The sequence below is a fragment of the Capsella rubella genome, unplaced genomic scaffold (genome assembly GCF_000375325.1).
Source record: "Capsella rubella cultivar Monte Gargano unplaced genomic scaffold, Caprub1_0 scaffold_6, whole genome shotgun sequence".
NCBI classification, from domain to species: domain Eukaryota; kingdom Viridiplantae; phylum Streptophyta; class Magnoliopsida; order Brassicales; family Brassicaceae; genus Capsella; species Capsella rubella.
Window position 1 is genome coordinate 15,875,663 of NW_006238918.1, and position 20,940 is coordinate 15,896,602.

At 34.6% G+C, this 20,940-nt stretch overlaps 5 protein-coding genes and 1 pseudogene across 6 annotated transcripts; 2 read left to right on the forward strand and 4 right to left on the reverse strand.

The window, feature by feature from the left end:
* Window positions 1-513: 513 nt before the first annotated feature.
* On the reverse strand, window positions 514-2,575 carry LOC17883997 (annotated as a pseudogene).
* Window positions 2,576-3,186: 611 nt separating this feature from the next.
* LOC17882107 (UDP-D-xylose:L-fucose alpha-1,3-D-xylosyltransferase) lies at window positions 3,187-4,931 on the reverse strand. The gene is made up of 4 exons (XM_006287966.2): window positions 4,449-4,931; window positions 3,921-4,082; window positions 3,616-3,837; window positions 3,187-3,520 (listed from the first exon to the last, which is right to left on the reverse strand). Exons 1-4 carry the CDS (start codon window positions 4,929-4,931, stop codon window positions 3,311-3,313), a joined length of 1,077 nt encoding a protein of 358 aa, XP_006288028.1. The 3' UTR covers window positions 3,187-3,310.
* A 2,217-nt stretch (window positions 4,932-7,148) lies between these two features.
* On the forward strand, window positions 7,149-8,092 carry LOC17884517 (NAC domain-containing protein 74). Its single transcript, XM_006289975.2, has 2 exons — window positions 7,149-7,996; window positions 8,080-8,092. The coding sequence occupies exons 1-2, from the start codon at window positions 7,149-7,151 to the stop codon at window positions 8,090-8,092; spliced, it is 861 nt and encodes a 286-aa protein (XP_006290037.2).
* Window positions 8,093-8,261: 169 nt separating this feature from the next.
* On the forward strand, window positions 8,262-8,903 carry LOC17883093. Its single transcript, XM_006286653.1, has 2 exons — window positions 8,262-8,355; window positions 8,455-8,903. The coding sequence occupies exons 1-2, from the start codon at window positions 8,262-8,264 to the stop codon at window positions 8,901-8,903; spliced, it is 543 nt and encodes a 180-aa protein (XP_006286715.1).
* A 147-nt stretch (window positions 8,904-9,050) lies between these two features.
* On the reverse strand, window positions 9,051-11,823 carry LOC17881359 (protein S-acyltransferase 18). The gene is made up of 9 exons (XM_006286431.2): window positions 11,645-11,823; window positions 11,225-11,338; window positions 10,795-11,130; window positions 10,631-10,699; window positions 10,463-10,534; window positions 10,249-10,377; window positions 10,063-10,143; window positions 9,808-9,978; window positions 9,051-9,717 (listed from the first exon to the last, which is right to left on the reverse strand). The coding sequence occupies exons 1-9, from the start codon at window positions 11,690-11,692 to the stop codon at window positions 9,214-9,216; spliced, it is 1,524 nt and encodes a 507-aa protein (XP_006286493.1). The 5' UTR covers window positions 11,693-11,823; the 3' UTR covers window positions 9,051-9,213.
* A 2,010-nt stretch (window positions 11,824-13,833) lies between these two features.
* Window positions 13,834-17,066, reverse strand: LOC17882899 (probable WRKY transcription factor 47). 2 transcript variants are annotated; one of them, XM_006287535.2, is made up of 6 exons: window positions 16,793-17,066; window positions 16,611-16,688; window positions 16,139-16,294; window positions 15,199-15,459; window positions 14,979-15,092; window positions 13,834-14,564 (listed from the first exon to the last, which is right to left on the reverse strand). In XM_006287535.2, the coding sequence occupies exons 1-6, from the start codon at window positions 17,021-17,023 to the stop codon at window positions 13,923-13,925; spliced, it is 1,482 nt and encodes a 493-aa protein (XP_006287597.1). In that variant the 5' UTR covers window positions 17,024-17,066; the 3' UTR covers window positions 13,834-13,922. The 2 variants fall into 2 exon arrangements, with proteins under 2 accessions (XP_006287597.1, XP_023636950.1); XM_023781182.1 differs by lacking the exon at window positions 16,611-16,688.
* Between the last annotated feature and the right edge of the window lie 3,874 nt (window positions 17,067-20,940).

A 20,940-nucleotide genomic window follows, 5' to 3' on the forward strand; every position in this document is an offset into this window, starting at 1 on the left:
ATATTAAAAAATCAAAAATATATATTTTTTAAGAATTTTTCGAGCCGACCTGAGCCTGACCGGGTCAAATCCAGAAAATCCTTTAGCCTAAAAATAGAATAATATTTTTTTTCTATCATATATTTATCTAGCTAATAAAAATATGTTGATTACAAAAAAAAAAAAAAAAAAAATGCCACGTAGGCGTCTCTTAACTCACACAAGATCTCTTATATAACATACGTATCTTACAAATAATAATGTTTTTGATTTAAATTTAAATGTTAATTTAGGTAAGATCCTCCTTAAATCCTCCTGATAATAATGGTGGTCTAATGGGTCAAGTCTTGCTGATTTATTTATGTTCATCTACTAGCAATATCATTTCTCATTTCTCTTCTCTCTTTTTGAAAATTAGACTCTCAACTAGACAAGGCCAAAGGTCTCATCAACCAAGATCCTCTGGAAACAGTTAGATAAATGGAAATCAACTTATAATAGAAATGAACTTGTAAATTAAAAGAAATGGTTCCAAAAATTTTTGAAAGAAAACCCCACTCGCTAGACTTCTTCTTCATTTTGGGCTTTAACGGTTAACGGTCTATCTTCACCACACTTGCCACTTATCTTTTCTTCCAGAAGCATTCAGTAGAACAAAAATATTCATCTGAGGTTCCAAGTCTCTTTAAGATGATAGGAAAAATGCAATGCAACTCACACGATCTGCAAAATGGACGAGATATACTATTATTGAGCACCACCTCATATAATTCCTTGACCTTTATTGTGCTTCTTGGCAAGAGCCCTGAAAATTCTCCGAGCACACAATTTGTATGCAAACTTGCCCGGTGATCTTTACACGTGTAGAACCATGTCTTTGGATCGGTTTCTTTTTCACAAATGTCACACCAGAGTTTACCACTTGCCTTTTCTCCATAGCATAGTGAGAGAGGATGATCGTCAACTCTATGCTTAACCACTGGTGGTAGAGTGGCGCAACTGAAGCATAAGGCAAATCTACAATAATCTTCAATGCATCTTAGCACATCATAACCTTTCTTGTTGCAGCCATTGCAAAAAAATACTACATTTGAAGGAGTGTAATATAAGGGATGAGGAGGATAAATAGAATGACTTGGATGGACAAATGGCTCAGAAATTGAACCGCACCGAACATCGAATGTCTTATCCCCATGCTGGTATCTGAATCCATTGGAAATTCTACGGCAAGCGTCACACCAAAAGTAATCAGCCTCGTTAGTAAGTAGAGTAAGACGTTCATTGTGTAGCACATGCCATTTCATTCTAAGAAATCCAGCGCAGTTTTGGTGGAGAAAAAAGTCACAATCCACACAGCCGTAGAAGGATTGGAGACAGATGGGGTGTGTGCATGCGCTGCACCGCTTGTTGTCGTCACAAAGAACACCATTAACGTGGAGTATTAAGTAATGCTCTTTGTGGCTGAAGTGTTGTATTGTGTTTTCATCTATCACCACATATGGCTCTATATCTTGTATTTCTTCAGGTACACCTTCGAGTTCTTTCCCATTCCACACATCTTTTCTAGTAGCACATTTCGAATGAACAACATAGCCGGGAGGACACCTTTGACAAGAAAACCCTCCACAAGTCCAATCAACCTTCTTCCGACAAACTCCACAAACAGAACTGACAACACCAAGAACAGAAGTTCGAGAAACGCGGTGATCATGCCGATTTATGTTAATGAGTCGTGGAAGGTCAAGACAGTCTTGATGGATCATAAAGTCACATTGAACACATATGTAAGGGCTTCGATCCCCACTCAAACCGCAAGCGTTACATGTAAAAGAACGGAGTCTTGGGAGAAGGGTGAGTTGGTGGTCATGAACTTTCAGATTGAGAAGAAATTGTTGTGGAGGATTTATAACACAGCGCAGATCCAAGGTGAAGTTACACGAAGAACAATGATAAAACAATTTATCATCAATCTTTTTACCGCAAAGACGACATGTTCCATCAGAGTAGTCCGGTAGTGGACCTGTGTGGAGCTTAAGAGGGTGCCAGGGGTGGTAAGAGTGATTTACCTCTAAAGGGTGCTTTAGCTCTGACGTATGCCATACGCAATCGATATGGAAGGCTAAATTACATTTATAACATTTGTATGGAAACCCATAACCTGTCTTCCGACATCTAGCACCGCATTGGAACTCGATCGATCTCTCGATAATGGTGAGCTTGTGGGGATGCCTCTCTGAAATGTCAATAACCTTTGGTGGTGGGTACTTGGCACAGTATAGATCCACGTTGAAGTCACAGGACTCACAAGTTCACAACCATAGAATAGATCACAGATGCGCCTTCCACATAAACTGCAGTAGCTACGTCCATTAACTCCAAGCTTGAGAGTGGAATTGCGGTGAGAATGAGATGGATAGTCAAATATATCAGAGGAATCTCCACATTTCTTGTGTACGAAGTAATCGCAGCTTTTGCAATAATAACCATCACTAATAGCTTCCAAGAGTCCACAGCAATCGCCTTTCCTTACATCATTCCAAGGCATCATAAGATGTTCATGGACCAACGGCATTAACACTCCCTCAGAATCCTCCATCGTCGTATACTACTTGAAAGAAGAAAAAAAAGTTGGATCTGAAATCTCAAAGCTAATGTAAGGATATGCTCTTTTCACGTTTCTTTTGTCTCGCAGACTCAAAAAGTCTTCTCTCATTAATCTCAACGATATCAATGCTCTCTGTATAAAAATAATCGTATATTAGACTTTTGGTGTTGGTGGACTTTCATTAGCAATAAAGATAATTAGTATGGTTGTATGATAGTGACAAAAAAAACTAATCATACTTGTATTTAATTAAAACGAACCACTTGTAATGAAACGATAGATCAGCTAAGTCTATACAATGCAGCTAAGTCAAATGCTATCGTATGGTGGTCCTTAAGGCGAAGAAGATACAGTTTACACGATGTTGGATTCATGGTCGTAGTCTTGTAGAGACAGAGAAACAATTAACAAAAAAAAGAGTTTTGTATTTGTGCGAGTCATGTGCTTGTTCGATTATGAGTCAACTAGTATTTAAGTAGTTCTTCACATGTTGTCGTTTGTATCTTTGTTTCCATGTAAATAATTATAGTCTCGAATCTCATTTGCTTACTATCTCTGTATTTCCCCTGTTTTCCTCTGTTTCTACTAACATTACAGCTGGATTTACAAACTCAAGTCAAACTGAATTAGTCATATAGCAGTAAAACTCATACATACACCTTTAGCCAAAAATTGTAAGGAATTATAACTCAGTGGAACTATCTTTCTTTAGCCATTCGATATTTACTACAATTTCCCTAATGGAGACTCAAGAGCATGAGCATCGACTAGCCATAGACCATATTCTTGGAAGCGTTTCATCTTGTTGTCGTAACCGATAATGTAGTTATTATGGATTATGACATGTTTCCCCTTTGTCTCTTTAACCCATGTCTCGTTCCTGAAGTACAATCCTCCTGTTGGGAAAGCTACCTGAGAAAGCAAGTAGAGATCCACCTGATGAACAGAATTACAAGTTATAAACCTTAATATCTTACATTCATAAGCAGTAGATTAGAGAAATTTATGAGTGGATAAATAATAAAACACACCTGATGAGCTGTTCTGTTGAGTGCTAAGTTAAAAGCAGGCTGGTCATTTGCTTTGAAACGGATGGACTCAGACCAAGCTTGGGATTGAAGTTCCTCAATCCATTTCTTCATTAGAAGCTTTGCACCATTAGTGGGACGCAAGTAAATCATGCAGCTACATACATAAGTCTCTCCGTTTTGATCCGGACTTGGTAAATCATGTGAATGATTCAAAGGTTTAATCTGTTGGCACCAAAATCAACCCATAAATAAGATTTTTTTAAAACACATTAAGATTTCCAAAAATGTGTAAAGTCACCACATACTTCAGGCATGTCATCAGTGAAGTACGCATCGTGGCTTCCCTCCAAATACTGAAACGGGTCTTGCAACCAAACCATGTCAACGTCATTGTACATAACATTGTAACCTAGCTCCAAAATGTGTAATAGATGTTGAGGCCTTCGAGCTGTGAAGTTGAAGAAACCCTAAACGTATATGATAGATAAATTAGTTTAAAGAAATGTTTTCATCGAATTAATAAGAAAACTCGAAAAAAGATTCTACCCAAAAAAAAAAAAGAAAAAAACTGGCTGCCACTACATCCACAAGGTTCTATATATATTAACCTAAACCTTATCCAATCCACTACGGACTACTCAACACATATGAGCTCAATGGAGAATGTGGTGGGGATCTAAAGTAATATATGTAATCAATATGGGCTATTATACGTATTAGTGACTGGTTTTGAGTTAGATGCCCATGAAAAATTAACAAAGCCATTTTTGGCTATATCTCATGAACTCAAAACTGCTAAGGACATCTCTATCAAAGATGAAAGGTTAGTTTACCTGGGAACCAAAATTGTGTGCAGTTTTAGAATCAAGCGCTGGAGGAATAAGAACGGCGTGGCCAGGCCACTTCTCGTTGACTTTGTATAGAGTAACGTAATCCTCAGCGATGACGAGGACTTTGTCCTGATGCTTCTGTCTTGAAACACTAATCAACCAGTTGTTGAGAAAAGGCAAGAACGGTGAGCTCACGGCGCAGACGATCACAGTGCCGTTCTTGGCTACAAACTTGGCAGCCTCAGCGAGGGTATAGTCACGCCATTTGGATTTAGCTTGCGGAGACAAAGAAGAAGGACAAGAAGAAGAAGAGACTCTGTTTGGAAACAAGAATAAAGGAGACCCTGGCCAGGGTAAGAACACACCGAGGAGAAGGACGAGAGCTAGAAGGAGAAGGAGGAGGAGAGCGTTGCGGCGGTTTGAGATCATTGAAGAATAAGAACGAGGAGAGGAAGTCAATGGACGTTGGTGTTGGTTCTGCGCCATTGTTGTCACAACAAAAGCTGCTAGAGAATGTTTTGGTTCTTAAATTAATTAACAAGCTCTAGCTCTCATCATCAGATTTTTTCAAGTGGGAAAATATTAATAAGAAAAGAAAAGGTCAACATGTAAATTTTGTAATCACTTTTGCAGCTTTAAGTGATGTGTATAATAATACGCTTGACTTAATAAAATTTACATGACACATAACGTGAACTTCTCCTCCATGACTTTATAAATTATTTAACTAATCAAAAACTAAGTCTGTAAATTTATCAATAATTTGTCGATTTCAGTTTTGGAATGGTTCCATGGAGAAGCCAACTTTGACGCAACGATGGTCACAAAATTCCACGAAGAAGCCAACGTTGACGCAAAGTATAAATATTGGTCTATTCATACTTCTAGGTCAATACTACTTTTCCTATGATTTTGTGTTATTTACACGCAAGAAGAATATATATATATTCATATTATTTTTTATTAAGCTAAATACAAAATATGGAACGTTGACAAAAATTAAAACAATAAATATATTTTATATACAGTATATGGAGCCGAATTACAAAACTGTATTATTTTCCCACCAAAATTAATAAGTTGTTTAAAATAAAATAAAAACATGGCTGCTACTACTACATCTATAAGTGAAACATGGATATACTAAACACATCTCATAATAATTAAGTGAAACTTTAAGGAGTATCACAAACTTATGATACGATAATGAACATCCAATATCTAATTATGATGGAAACCTCTTAAGCATCCAACAGAAAATGATAGGACCAAAAAGGCAAAAAATATTGATCAAATTATTTATTGTTTTGAGTTGGAAACTCATGAAACTTGACAAAACCTGGTAACTTTTTTAGCTATATTTTATGAACTAAAAGCTACATATATCTCAACTATGAAAATCGAGGTTTTTTCTTACTAATAAAAAAGTTTGAATTGGTTTTGAAACTAAAAGCATCTCTATTGATAATAGAGGTAGAGTGTGTTTAATTACATTCATACATTAAATAATAAATTATACTCTTTCCGGTTCAAGTGTCATTCTAGATTTCAAGTTTTGTCTCAAAATAAGTGTTTTTTTGTATTTTCAGTGCAGATGTTTGACAATATTTCCAGTTTTATTTTATTTGTCTTAACGTATCCAGTAATTTTTTTGTATAATACATTAATAAGGGTAATAAAATACATTTAATGGTCTTAATAAGTGTGAAAAAACTTAGAATGATTCTTAAATTGAAACGAAGGGAATAATAAAATTAAAACTATGTAGGATAAAAAATGTCTTAAAAAAAGTCTTTAGTGTCTTTCTCTTCTCTCTCTTCAAAAATATCTTAGATTTATATTTTAAAAAGTTATAAAAGACAGACACAATATAACATATATGAAGATATTCTAAATTGTAGTGGTCTTCACTTGAGCATGAATTTTCATGCAAGTCTATAGTCTAATTTGTAGTGGTCTTGACTTGAGCATGAAACACAGATTGCAGTGGTTTTGACTTGAGCAGGAATTGTCATGCAAGTCTAAACCAAATCTCGATTCTTCTCAAATGCAAAATTTACTAATTATTTTTTTTATTCAGTCAAAATTGTCTACATTTTTGATAAATTCTTTAAATTATTATAAATTATTATTATTTAACCTAAAAACAATAACTAAAATTTGAAAGTTTTAAATCAAATCAAAGACAGATACGTTGCTTAGGTCAATCAAGCCTATCTAGATTGTTATACACAGATTTTAATGTTAAGTATTAATACATGGCATTTTTAACGTAATACAATATTTTTTTATGTGAAAAAAATATTACATGGCACTTTCCTTTGATTTAAAATTTTCAAACAGCAAAACTGAAAAAAATAAAATTTTACATTTCCACATGTATTATATACATTTGATCAAAGTAACTTGTGAAAAAAAAAAAACCGTTATGGCTCCAAATTCTATTTGATTTAGACCACCATTTAGAGTTCGGAAGATTCTCTAAAACGTGTTTAAGATTTGTTATTTACGTAAAATATGTAAATTTTTAAATAACATGCAAAATCTAAATTCTAAAACATGTCCTTTTACGAATGTGAATATGATACGATCTGAATATAAAAAGAAACTTGGACGATAGTCACAATACACACAAAGACTCTACGGTTCATCCTCAGATCAACAACAACCGTGAAGTCGTAAAGCCAGCAGCGTCGAATCAAGATGGTGACTCCACGATCTCATATCCCTGGTTCTCGCTTCGTTCCCTCAGTTTTGGTGCTCCTCGATCGTTATCTACGCCGGAGAAAGGCAGGGGAAAGCTCTAGGTTTATATACGAGATGGATATATACAAGAAAGAACCCTGGCTTCTTCAGCACGTAAGGCACTTTCGATCCAAAAAGAACATGTGGTTTTACTTCGTTACGAGGACAAAGAAAAACAAGAGCCGAGCCGCCGGGGCAGGTACGTGGAAGACGTCTGGTTCTGTGAAGAATATATATAAAGATGGAGTCAAGATCGGAACTACGCAGCTTATAAGCTTCAAGATCAATACCCTTAAGACAGGTTGGGTGATGCACGAGTATATTTTGGACGATCAGCGATTCATACAGGACTCTGATCAGCAAGTGGTTCTGTGTATACTCAAGTTTAAACCGGGTAAAGACGAGACTCTATATGTATATGCTCCAAGACTCGAACCTTTTGTGATTGGACAGCCACAGCCACCGCTTGGGGAAGCAGAGAATCATCAGAATTCCAATGATGTTCATCATGTTGCTGCTGCTGAAGATATTCAACCCTTGGATGCTCCTCCCAAGAACCACTTTGGTTCTTATGGCCAGCTTTTTGAAACATATCAGCAAAACCGTATTCTTGGACTAGTGGAGGGGAATGATCAGCCTTATCGTAATGGAAACATGGCTGAGTACCACAACCAGATTGGGAGAAGAGAGGCTAATGCTTCACACTCGGCTCATGCCGTTGGGTCGCATCAATGGATTAAGTATCCTGGTGCATACTCGGCTCAGCCATACGATCCTTCAAAGCTTCCTATGGAGCTTCAAGAAAAGTACATATTGGCTACTCAACATCAACAGTTTCCAGTGGAGCAATATCAGCAAGGGTTTTCAGCTATGATGAAACAAATCATAGAGGAGCAGCATAACTATAGCCAGCTATACTATCAGAACAATGATCTTTCAGGGGCTTCTATGGCTTCTCAACCAAGATATGGAGGTACCTTGTGCAGCAGCAACCTTGTGCGAGAACAGCATCAACCTTGTGCAAAACCCACGACTCCCAACCTTGTGCATCAGCATTATGGTTATGGAAACATGGCTGAGTACCTTAACCAGTTTGGTAGACAAGAGATGCATCCTCCACTATCGGCTCAAGCCATGGGGGAGCATCAGCCGATTGGAACCTCTGGTCCATACCTGGCTCAAGCATATGACCAAAATCATCACAACGTTGAGAGTTTCAAGGACAAAGAATACGATTACAACCATCTCATAAGTATTTTTGAAGGTTTAGAAGGAGACAAAGATCCCTCACAACTTCCAATGGAGCTTCAAGTACAATATATATTGGGTGGTCAACAACAACACTTCTCAACAGAGCAACAGAAACGACAGATTATTGGACAAGACAGAGATGAACCACAATATTGTCAGCCATATCATCAGAGCAATTATCTATCAGTGGTTCCTATGGAGACTCAACGACAAGGCAATGTGGTCAAAAACTTGTCTTCTCAGCAACAGCTCGAGGAACAAGACAATGTTCCATTGATGCGTATGAATCAATCTACAAAGCCGCCACAGTTGACTAAAGAACAGCAGCAACCTTGTGAACAACCCATTACTCTCGAAGAATTGAAGCAGGAGATGGATCCAGAGATTGCTAGTTTATTATGTGGACTAAACACAACAGCAGAAGAAGCCAGGCTACTGGCTTCATTTGGACTTGTAATTTAGAATTCTATTCGTTTCATTTATTAGTAGAGTATGATGTCTTGCTGCTTAAATAAATATTAATAAAAGTAACCACATTCGTTTCATTTATTAGTAGAGTATGATGTCTTGCTGCTTAAATAAATATTAATAAAAGTAACCACATTCTGGTATCTCATGAACATATTTTTATATATATACTCTGTAAAGTCACAAGAGGAGGCAAAAGTTTAATCAGATCTTAAATATTTCTCAGAGACTGAGAACAAACAACCAGAAAATAAGTAATTGAACTGATGAACAACAGCCAAAATAACAGTTTCTTTTCTTTTCTTTATCTTGGTGATGCTTCACTTCCATCTTGCTTTATCACAGAACATAAAACCTGTCTTGAGATGTAACTTTCAAGCTCCCTAGAGACTTCAGTTAGCTTCAAGTCAAAGTTACTCCTGTACTTTTGTTTCGGCGATGGCACAGTGACAGATGAAGAGCCTGAAAACCTTCTCCTTGGGCTTGAGAATCTTCCTGGTGAAGCCTGAAGCTTTACTGCTGCAGCTGTTGATGGTGTTAACACGGTGTTAGTATTGTCTGGATCTAGCAAAAGTCCAAATTTCGTCTCTAATGGAAGTGGCTTAAGTGAATCTTTTTCAGTCTCGGTAACTGGTTTTGGTTTTCTCAGTCTTTCCTTTGCTTTCTCAGCTGCTTGTAGAGCCTTTTCACTGCTTAAAGTTATCAGTTTCCATGGGTTTATGCTTACATGAAAACCCGGTTTCTTGTTGATCAGCGTGGCAGGTGAATGTTCATCTCCTTCTATTTTTATGGATAGTCTCTGCTGAGTCTGTTAACAACAAAACAGAATCTTTAAGAATCCTTCAGACCAAAAGAGAAAACAAATCCTTTTGACAAAGAGTTAAAGATATAGAATCACCTCATTCGCTTTCCTGCACATAAACTTGGAGATAAACGTCTGTCTTGATCTTTCAGGTGAATCAAAATCAGAGCTTTCATCTGAAGATGAGTCTAATTCATCAAAAGGATCCACTTCTGCAAATTGATTCTCCTCCCTCATCGCTAATATATAGTCATATGTTCTCATCCCCTGCAAATATTTGAGCATTACTTGTCAAGTCAAATTAATTCTGTTGATGGATGAGCTTCATGTCTAGGAGACTATAAGATTTACCTTTCTTATGAGAACTACATGAAAGAGGAAAAGCTGCCCCATGGCAGCCGAGCCATAGGTTGTGAACAAGACCAATATAACCTGTAAGAGCAACAAAACATTACAAAATCATAAGCAAGATGAAGCTGCATTAGATTTCATGAGGAAGAAAGAAAACGTAGAGAACATAAGTGTGAGAAATTATACAGATATTGTAGCAATAGCCCATCTAGGGAACTCTACATAAAGCCTTCTCTTCAGGTCCGTTTCCATCCCTTTCTTGTCCACAAAACATCTGACAAATACGGCAATGGCTGTTCCACCTTCTATAATTAGCTGTTGCAGTAAAAGCAGTCAATATCACTATTTCAATGAACCAGAACTTTTCAGGTTTATGTCTAATAGAGAGAGAAATACTCACCATGAGCAAGACAAAAACCATCATGAGTATAAACGTCGTGTAATTCTTTTTCCCAACGCAGTTATTAAGCCACTGAATACACCAAATACACACAGAGAAAACTTATGTAATCCAAGACAGAACAGCAGTTTCAGAAAGTCAGAAACTAAGATTCCCTAAAAATATTACCCTGCAATGGTGATCAAACCCTTCAACACACCGGTTACATGTCCTGCAATGCTTACTGCTGCGTTTAACCTATATAAAAAAGCAGAAAATCGTCTTAAAAAGTCCTCGTTTTCATGACAGAAGTGGTTGATAATGTGATATTAGTTCACAAAAAAAAGGCAAACCTCTAAATCACAAAGTGAACAATAAGAGATATCATCTTCTTCTTTAGGGTCTGGTGTAACAGAATCATCATCTTTCATAACAAGTGGGAATGGAAGAAGTGGTTCCAGCTGCACACTGCTTTTCCATGGATCCAAATAGGTTCTTCTGAGAAAATTCCTCAAGATCTTCCTCTCTAATCTCCTGAAAAACCTCACAACAACTTGACTCAAAACAACCTTGAATCTCAGCTTCATCAAGACTCCTTTGGATTTAGCTTTTCTCTTTCTCTTAGCACTAGTCTTATCCGTAGGATCAATGGCAGTACACCTAACGAATAAAACAATAACCGAAACCGCCTGACAAGGAAGAATCCTCAATAAAATCAGCACAGAGTTCATCAAGATTCTATTATACAAATAAACAAATCCAACTTCTTGATTCTACTCTTACCACAAAGGAGAAAACCGAAAGAAGCGCGATAATAGCTATTCGATTGCCAACGAAAAACCCGAGGAATACATAAAAGGCTGCCACCAGAACACTAAAAATAACAGCTCCCACAATCTGCACAAAGCTCAATTTTAGTAACCAAAATTAAAAGAAGAGAACCTGCTACGGAATGAATCAAAAGTCAAGATTTTTAAAGAGAATCAGAGTTTGAATCCGGATGACCCATAAATTAGTATTGTTCCAATCACACACAGCTTACACTAGCTAATCAATAAGATTCAGAAACTATCTACACCTATGAAATTCACTGCTCTATGGGTCGCAAAAGATGAAATTGAAACAGATACAGGAAGATATCCAAATAAAGTAAGAAACTTTCTAAAAAGAAGCTGAAAAGTTTGATGGGTTTTGCTCTGAAACCTGTAATGGGTGTAAAGGTCGTTGCCAGCCATGGCGTCGTCTCGTCATGGTAACTCCTAAAGTTTTGATTTTTTTGTTCAGATCTTCTTACGGAAGAGGAAATCTTAAATAAATAACTCAAAAATCTTCATGACTCCATGAGTACACTCCTCTCTCTCAGCCTTGGGAATTTACAGAGACGCTACTAGTTTGGTTTTTATTCAAAGGGCTTTAATAATTAATAATGGAGTTTTTGTGTTTTTACTTTTTAATTTATATTTTTTTGTTATTGTTTTTTTGTTTGTATATTAAGAAGAGGACGACGAGACCAACGGTCGGGTTTTCAAAATTTGAAGTAACGCTCGGCGGATCTTACTTTACTTTACTCATCCGACGACTCTTGATGATGATGATGATCATTCATTGACCACTTTTAACGTGACTATTTTAAAATTGGCCCATTTATGTTTTCTGAAAACGATATATTAGGCCTCAAATAGTCTCTTTTTCTTGGGCCTAAAATAGTCTCTTTTCCTCTGGAATTTTTCTTTTTTCCATCCAACTCAACCGAGAACGTTGATCCATGGGATTTTTCTTTATTCCATCGAATTCAACATATTGGGCCTTAAATTGGCCTCTTTCGCCTTTGAGTCTGAATTTTCTTGATAGATCTTTTTGTGCTCTTTGTATTTTGTACTGTTTTTTATTGATGCTACACACAATTTTGACTGCAGGATTGCTCATATTTATACTTGTAAATGCAAACTGTAACATGATCTGTATAATTTGTATCGTAATGTTGCAGACTAGTATTCTTGTATATGTATTTTTTTGTCTCCTGCTGCAGTATAATTTTCACATCATAGTTTTGTTATTGGAACAGATTCGGTATTGGCTCTTGTTTCCACTTGCTACTTGTGATGTACATTCTGACAATTTTTTTTCTCAGGTTTTAATTTCTTTGAAATAATATGGTTTGTTTGATTGACGATATCGCATTACCGTTCGTTCTTGATGGATGATGTATTTATGGTACATATTCAAAAAAAGTGCATTATTTTGATAGTTGGTAATTCTAGTCTTCTTATCTACTGAGAAGTGGCTCATTGCTTAAATGTGTTGTGATTCTTTTGATATGCAGTATAAATCTGCAATCTTGTAATATGATTTGGACAAGAGATTAAACGGAGGAGGGGTCACTCTGGCGAGATCTCCAGAGAACCCGTCATCTGTACCAAAAACACCGAGCGAGCCGCTTAGTAAATGTGAAGGGAACATGACAACACCGGGAAGCTACAGTGGAATGCATGAAGTCACGACAACAACAGTAGAAAGTACAATACCTATATAATATATATAGTAATATTTTTGATAGCATTAAGCTGAATGAACTAGAAATTTTACAGGCGGCGGCTGGAGTCACGACAACAACAGTAGAAATTGTACAGTACCTAATATTTTCGAAAGCTTTAAGCTGAATGAATTAAAAATTTTACAAGCGGCAACAGGGGAATTTGGGGACTATATATGATATATGGGTGTTGAATTGATATATGGAGTTGTAATGTCGTTGGATTGTGGGGGGTTTTGTCTCGTTAAAAACTTTAGTCGGTAGTTACTTAACTTGTCGTTGATATATATAGTACGTACGTACTTACCATTTTGGTTTTCACAATTGTTTTATTTGATATTATTAGAGTATATGAGAGAATGGTTTACTTTAAACCATGTGTGATTGTAATCTGGTCATAAACCAGAGTAAACCGGTTAGCTCCACACATATAAGTGGAATGTAATTTATGACCAGATTACAATCACACATGGTTTAAAGTAAACCATTCTCTCATATACTCTAATAGATATCTCTCTCGACACCCTATTCAGTTGAGATACAAAAATGTTACTCATCTTATATTTACTTACAATGTTATATATAAATAATATACATCAACGTGTTCTTTTAACATTACAAATATTTAAGGTATTATATCATGTATAGATGCATATACAGATCGGTATCATTCTTAAGAACTAGGAAACCAAACCTACACCTCTCATTCTTTCAACGTAGAAGAAGAAAACAAAAAACAACAATACAATAGCCAAAATCGAGTCCTGTAAAAAAAACCTAGAAGAGCTCTCTCCCTCCATATCCATTTTGACCATATTTATATATATATATATATATATATATAATGTACACCAGCAAATTTAATAATACGCATAATATATAATATATGTGTGTGTAATAATAATAATAATAAGATAACATATTTAATAATAATGGTACTAAATTGGTTTAGTTAGTAGAGAAAGTGGTGCAAGACTGAGGAAGCTGTGGCGAATCTCCGTTACTACTAGCTCCATCAACCTTGTTATTATTAATATCATTATTGTCGTTATTACCTCCTCCGATAATGTTTGAGATCGCAGCCGCAAGCGCCGCCGTGAAATTCGGATCCATCGCGATCGCAGCCCTTACTGAATCGACCATGTCACGTGGTAGTGCTGCTTGTGGACCCAACAGATTAGGTAATAATAACTGCGCATTATTATTATTATTATTATTATTGATAGACCTAATCTGATTAGCGTTTGGTAAGAACGCTGCGGGACCATACTGGCTCAGAAACTGCTGCGGTGGTTGTAGCGGTCGAGGAGGGTTGGTGAGGTCTAAGGTTATAGTGGGGAAAGGAGCGGATGCGGAGAGTGTGGCGATCGTGGAGGTGTATGGGAAGTTATGGTAGAATGAAGATGATGATGCGGCGGAGGGGCTAGAGAGAGTCTGGTGGATGTTGCTTGTGCTGGAGCCGGATAAGAGCATTGCGGCTGCGGCTGAGGTGGTTGCGGCCATGGCTGTCGCTGACGGTGGAAGTGGATGGTTATGGTTTCCTTCGTACGTTGTTGTCAAAATAGTTGTATCCTCTGCGCATCGTTGGACCTATTTACATCCAAATAAGCTAATTATATAATTTTGTTACGTAAAAAACGATCGAGTATTTATTAACAAACAATATGTCTCACTCTACTTTTAAGTTATTCAAAAATAACAATATACACTATTTTGTTACCAAGTGGATTTAGTAAAGCCTTCCTAAATTTGGAATTAATTTATGTAATCTTCTTTAAAACTTTCTAAATTGCGTACACTTTTATAAGTTGACAAGGATATGTGACTTATTGTTAGCGTTGTCATTGTATCAGTTTTTAAGATTTATATCCGCATGATACATATTATTGACCCCCAAAAATAAAACTTTATAGATTAATATATACAAAATTTTAACATCAAATAATTTTTATTTCCAGTGTTTTTTTGGTATAATATATATAGTAAAAAATTATCAATACTAACCTGTTTACGAACAGGGCAACCAATAGCCATGGTGCAACGATAGTAAGCGCGAGGACATGGATTTCCTTTGGCCATTTTCTGACCATATTTTCTCCATTGACATCCGTCATTTACCTATTAATATAAGTTACAAATTTAGTTTAATTTTTCTTACTCATATGTATATGTTAAGAAAAAATAATAATTAGTAACATACATGTACGTAGAGTTAGAAAGTTACCGTAGTGGCATCAGATCTAGCTCTAACGGAAACCCTAGCTTTTCTAAAGGGTAACTGATCATGAGGGTTTTGTTGTTCTTCATGATTTGCACTCTTGTTTTGGTCTAATCTTGGAGTTTTTGGTGATCCTCGGTGCATATCATCACGATCATCCTCATCTTCCGGTGACAATCGTTTCAAGGTGGTGGCTGAAATTTCATTGTTCATATGCTTTGGTCTTCTGTCCTCTAGAGCTTGTGACGAACCAGCTTGAGTTGTATCCTTTTCAACAAACAAAAATAATAATAAGGAAATGTATTTCGTATGAAAATTGAAAGTAAATTCACCCAAAAAATTATAGCTATTGACTCACGATTACACAAATACAAGATACACAAACAAACACATATGTATAGACAATTGATAACCTACCACATACATATGTATTCACCTATAGACATATTCAAATATTGAAAATCTAAGGCAAAGACTCGTATGATACAAAATTGTCGACAGAAGAAAATGTGATGCATATAGAGGAACGTACCTAACTATAATTGAAGATTTTTTAAGTTTGAAATATCTCCGAACAAAATACAAAATTTAATTCTCCATTTAATATTTAGTTGTAGAGAATACAAAAAAAATATTTTTGTCAACAAAACTAATGAGGTACTTGACCGAGTCATTTGTGTATATTTCTTCATGTTATATCAATTTAAAAGCTGTATTTATTTAGTTTGCTTATGGCTTTTAAAATCTAGGCAGTATTATTAGGTAGGGATGAAAAAACTTAATACATAACCGAACTACATCAATTAGATACCCAAATATCATACTGTAATTTATTTGTGACATATTGAATTATTGAAACTAATCTATAATATTATATATTTTGCTGTACTTATCATTTATCAAGTACCTCATTAGTTTTGTTGACAAAAAAAAAAAAAAGGTGTACCTCATGTTGTTTATGAAGACCTTCCACTTGTGTCTGTCTCACCAACAAAACTCTTCTTTGGAGGTCGTTGTAACTCTGACTGATCTCATCTAATAAATGCCTCAGCTTGTGATTCTCCTCGTGGAGCCTCTCTAGCTCCAATTTCAGCCTAATAATCTGCAAATTGTTAAAATCAAACAACTCACTTATTAACAACGTCCTACAATTTTGTATATATGACAATTGACAAGAAAAAGAAAATTGTGTATATACATAAATGAAAAAGCGCATTTATACACTCAACATGATAAGATAATAATATTCAAAGAATACAACAAAGATTTACTATCTGATTAGTTTACCAATACAAATTGTTTGGATATAATTAAGTACTGAATTATTCTTACTACAAATTAAAAACTGAAACTATGTTAACCAAAATAAACCCTGGAATTATATCGAAGGATGAAATTAACAACTCAGAAACACTTACTTGGGTTTTGGTTTTGGTTTTGTCGTCGCCATCATCGCTTGATGTTCCATGACATAAATTTACCATACCCAAGTTATCCTAATTAATATGCAACGAAAATTTTATGTAATGAATTTACTAACTCCCAAAACATACATATATATTTATTTATATATATATCTAATAATCATCTAAAACCTTACATTAAAACCGGAAGATCCAACGATGATCGTCGTTCTCACTTGGCCAATATCATCGTACGGCTGACTTTTAGGTGAGAAGAAATCAACTTCTTTGATAGAGGACGACTCATCGTGAAGATGTTCCTCGGAAGACTCGTCTGGTTGATGATCTTTAGAGTCGAAATCTCCCCGGGGAAATTCTCCGGAGTGCAAGAAAGCAATTTCACGAGGATCTTGAGTATGTTCATCCATTTGCAGACAAAAGAAAGAGATAGAGATTGAGATAGAGAGATAGGTAGAGAGAAAGAAGAAAAATAAAATAAAAAAGGAAAGAGTCGCAATATATAAAGACTAAAATTTATGATAGAGGACAATGATCGAAGTTGTGTAAAGTCTTAGCTAAAGGTGTCTTTATTTTCAACGAGAAATCACTCTTTTGTCAAATGTTACACATTTTTTTTTTAAATGATCACCAAGCAACAATTTTATTATTTAGTTGGTTGGTAATTTTTAGAATTCATGATGATTTATTTTATACTACTAATTAACTAATCACATAAATTATGCGTAAATTTATCTAGTCGTTCTTATATATAGTAGTATATAATAAAAAGAAAAACCTAAAATGAAAATTGTGGGAGCTATATTCTTAATTTCTTATATATATAATGTTTAAATGACGTGTTGAGATTTTTTTTATGATAAGAGTATGAGTCTGACTCTTTCTCTTAACCTTTAAAATAAATATAAGAAGACAGACGAACGATCGTGAGAGTTGTGGTTCGTAAATGTCAGATTTGATCTCAATATTATTTATATATGTCGTTATTGTTATTTTGGTTTCTTTCTAGTTTTTTTTTTTTATAAACAGTTTTGGAAGGTTAATCTATTGAAATGAAAGGTTGTCCAAATAATAATTAAAAAATGAAGACAATTAGGGATATATGACGTCAGAGATGTAGACGTGGAAAAATACAAAAGGGTAAGATCGAAATCATGACGTGTAAAATCGTATCCGTGAAGGTAGCCGTTAAGGAGAAAGTTGACGGAGAAAAAGACAAGAAGCGTTGTCTTGGAAGTCAACGGAGTTGACGGCACGGCATAACGGTGGCACTATCGGACGGTGAGGAAACGAATCATATATATAACAAAACTTTGAAAGACCATTTCCATTGAAAGCTATTACTACTAAAGTAAGGAGAAAATTATAGCCAATAACATGAACAGTGTCAAAACTTTTTCCCAATGCCACATCTGTTGTTTTGTTTTCTCACATGCCACAAAGGCAATATTAAATGACAGTTTTATCCTCAGCAGTCAACATCTTAAATTTGTTAAAGCTGATGAGATATTGTTGATGTCTGACAAAAAGTTTTTGCCTTTATATAATTAAAAATAATTTTTTTTTTTGTGTACGATTCATCTTCTTCCAAGCTTCTGTTCTTCCAAACCTCAGTTCAAGTTCATCTTCTTCTAAACCTCAGCTCAAGTTCATATTTTTCCAAACCTTTGTTATTTGCACACAAATTAATCCTACCCCCTTTTACTTCAGATCTCATGGATGCTTGACCACATCCTGCAGCGTTTCCAATCGACATCGGTGAACATGGAGGCGACAGTCTTGAATCACCACACGCCAGAATTTCTTCGTTTCCGGCCGAGTTTCTCGAATAACGCAGGTGGAGTTGTCCATCGGACACCGTGAATGTATATTTTTATAAACCAGATCTATACCAAATTATGTCCATGAGTTTTTTTTGTCCATCGTAAGTCGTCTGTTGATATTTATTCTATAGATTGTTCATCGAATCAACAGAACAAAGTTGTCCATTAGTTAGTTCAATAGACAATCCTCGTCAGACCAAGTAAACTATGAGATGGACGATTTATATTTTTGTGAGATGTTCTACATTCGTCCAGTTTATGTTTTTATAGACCAGATCTATACCAAATTGTGTCCATGAGTTTTTTTGTCCATCGTAAGTCGTCCTCTGACATTTATTCTAGAGATTGTTCATCGGATCTACAGAATAAAGTTGTCCATCAGTTAGTCCAATAGACAATCCTCCTCAGCCTAGGTAAACTATGAGATGGACCATTTATATTTTTGTGAGATTTTCTACTATTTGTCCTTTCCTTTTGTTATTTATTGATGGACAAATTTTGATCTTTAGGATCTCTATATGACGACACAACATAGCAAAGGACAACATAGCAATGGACAACCAAAAATGTGTTTTTCTCATTTTTCAGCACCGACCACTTCCAGAAAATCTCTGTTACTTGTCCTCCATTAATACTCATCGAAATCTGTTTTTTACTTGTTTTCCATTAAATCTCAGACCTATATCACCCATTAAAAATTATCCTCTGGATATTAACATACATTAACCCCATTAAATGCTACTTTTTGCTGTCAGATAAAATATCCCATCCCTTTTATTTTTTTTTAAACTAAAAACAAAATCTCTACTAAATGGATAAGGGCAATTCTGTCTTTTTGAATACCTATTATGGCACTCCATAAAATATTTAACAGAAAGTGGCAGTTTTAATTTTTTGAGTTTTAAAAGTGGCATAGAATATAAAATTCCCCTAAAGTAAGTACTAACCAAGTCTTTCAACATTTTATATATATTATCACATACAGTTCTTTATATTTGATTTACTAACAATAATAGTAATCCAAATTTTTGTTAAATCTGTCATCGTCAACGAGCTCAGAGAAGACCGTCGTGCAAGGTCATTAGAAATTTATTTATATGATGATTTGTTTCAGATTTAGATTTGATATCTCTCTCTCTCTTGATTCGTTTTCTCCAACTTTTTTTTTTTTTGATTATATATTTACTGATTGGAAATTCAGATATTTATGAGTTTTATATTTTGATGGCTTATGATATTGTTAGTATTATGTATTTTCATAATATCTTAATCCATTTTCACACCTAGTATAAAAGATGTGTTAAGTTATACTAGAATAACTATTTACTAATTAGGTTAGATGGTTTTTATAAAGTAACTTAGTTAATGAGAACTTTTACTGATTAAGTTCTTTTGGAATTTTTGTTTAGTTTAAGATATGTAAACCTAAGATGAAGAACTTTCTTTTTTTTTTTTTTTTCTGGAAATTGACATACAATATCTTTAGTTTTAGATCAAAATAAAATAGAAATTACTAGACCAGATTTGGATCATCCTAAAGGCTACTGGCGCTAAAATTTTTTCTGGGATGAAACTTTTGTTTTTTCTCAGATATATCATTCAATAAATATATATAGATATATCATTCAATAAATATATATAGATATAGGATTTTGATATATTTAATGAAAGAAAATTCCAAATTTATTTTTAAAATGTTGATTTAGTAGTACTCATAAGACAGAAATATAATTATAAAATGTATGATATATAAATTTTAGGCCTATTTAATATAGTGTGGAAATTTTATAAACGATGTTTAACTCATTTATAATGAAACTGAAGGAAATTTCAAACAATATGGAAAAGGAAAATAAAGGAATTTGACTGTTTCCTATTGGTTGACGTATTGAATGCTTACACATAATTGAAATATTCATTTTTGATGTTCAACATCGCTTTTTAATTTCAAAATCATTATTTATAAAAAATTTAATACAAGTATAAAATTTCAAATAATTACATGATAAACTGACTTTTGTCTCTTTTCGTTACACGTTTCTACTCGTCGACCATTCTCTTTGTGATTAGAAGAAGAAAATAATGTATTACTAGATTTGGAGCCGCACGTACGTGCGGGATTGATTTTTAAAATAAAATTTGTTATTAATTTTTAAATATATTGCATTCCTACAGGGTATGTTTGTAAACGTAACTTTTAGGAATGATATTAATATTTATAATCAAAACCCGTACCAGTTTAATATTTGATTTGTTTTTAAATCACCTTAAACAAAAAAAGAACGATACAATTTTGTTTTGGACAGATGTACACTAAAAAAAATAGTAAAAAAATGTGGTTTGTATATTTCGAGACAGAAATCATGACCCGTGCGTCCTAATATGTCATGTACTCATGTTTTTCCATCTCATAACTATTTTAATAATAATTTACTCTTTAAGATGGTATATTTTTTCGAACATATAAGAAAATAAGTTAACGATTTAAAGTAACACATAAATGT

What these genes read in the sequence shown, in the direction of transcription:
- LOC17882107 (XM_006287966.2), bottom strand. Translation starts at nt 4,931, where the DNA reads ATGGCGCAGAACCAACACCAACGTCCATTGACTTCCTCTCCTCGTTCT. An exon ending in CACACAATTTTGGTTCCCAG is followed by an intron (nt 4,083 to 4,448) that starts GTAAACTAACCT and finishes ATATACGTTTAG; the next exon opens with GGTTTCTTCAACTTCACAGC. An exon ending in TCAACAGAACAGCTCATCAG is followed by an intron (nt 3,521 to 3,615) that starts GTGTGTTTTATT and finishes TCTGTTCATCAG; the next exon opens with GTGGATCTCTACTTGCTTTC.
- LOC17884517 (XM_006289975.2), top strand. Translation starts at nt 7,149, where the DNA reads ATGGTGACTCCACGATCTCATATCCCTGGTTCTCGCTTCGTTCCCTCA.
- LOC17883093 (XM_006286653.1), top strand. Translation starts at nt 8,262, where the DNA reads ATGGCTGAGTACCTTAACCAGTTTGGTAGACAAGAGATGCATCCTCCA. An exon ending in TCAGCCGATTGGAACCTCTG is followed by an intron (nt 8,356 to 8,454) that starts GTCCATACCTGG and finishes GTATTTTTGAAG; the next exon opens with GTTTAGAAGGAGACAAAGAT.
- LOC17881359 (XM_006286431.2), bottom strand. Translation starts at nt 11,692, where the DNA reads ATGACGAGACGACGCCATGGCTGGCAACGACCTTTACACCCATTACAG. An exon ending in TGGTTTTTGTCTTGCTCATG is followed by an intron (nt 10,378 to 10,462) that starts GTGAGTATTTCT and finishes TTACTGCAACAG; the next exon opens with CTAATTATAGAAGGTGGAAC. An exon ending in GGGCTATTGCTACAATATCT is followed by an intron (nt 10,144 to 10,248) that starts GTATAATTTCTC and finishes TTGCTCTTACAG; the next exon opens with GTTATATTGGTCTTGTTCAC.
- LOC17882899 (XM_006287535.2), bottom strand. Translation starts at nt 17,023, where the DNA reads ATGGATGAACATACTCAAGATCCTCGTGAAATTGCTTTCTTGCACTCC. An exon ending in CTAGATCTGATGCCACTACG is followed by an intron (nt 15,093 to 15,198) that starts GTAACTTTCTAA and finishes TTATATTAATAG; the next exon opens with GTAAATGACGGATGTCAATG. An exon ending in GTTGCCCTGTTCGTAAACAG is followed by an intron (nt 14,565 to 14,978) that starts GTTAGTATTGAT and finishes GGATGTAAATAG; the next exon opens with GTCCAACGATGCGCAGAGGA.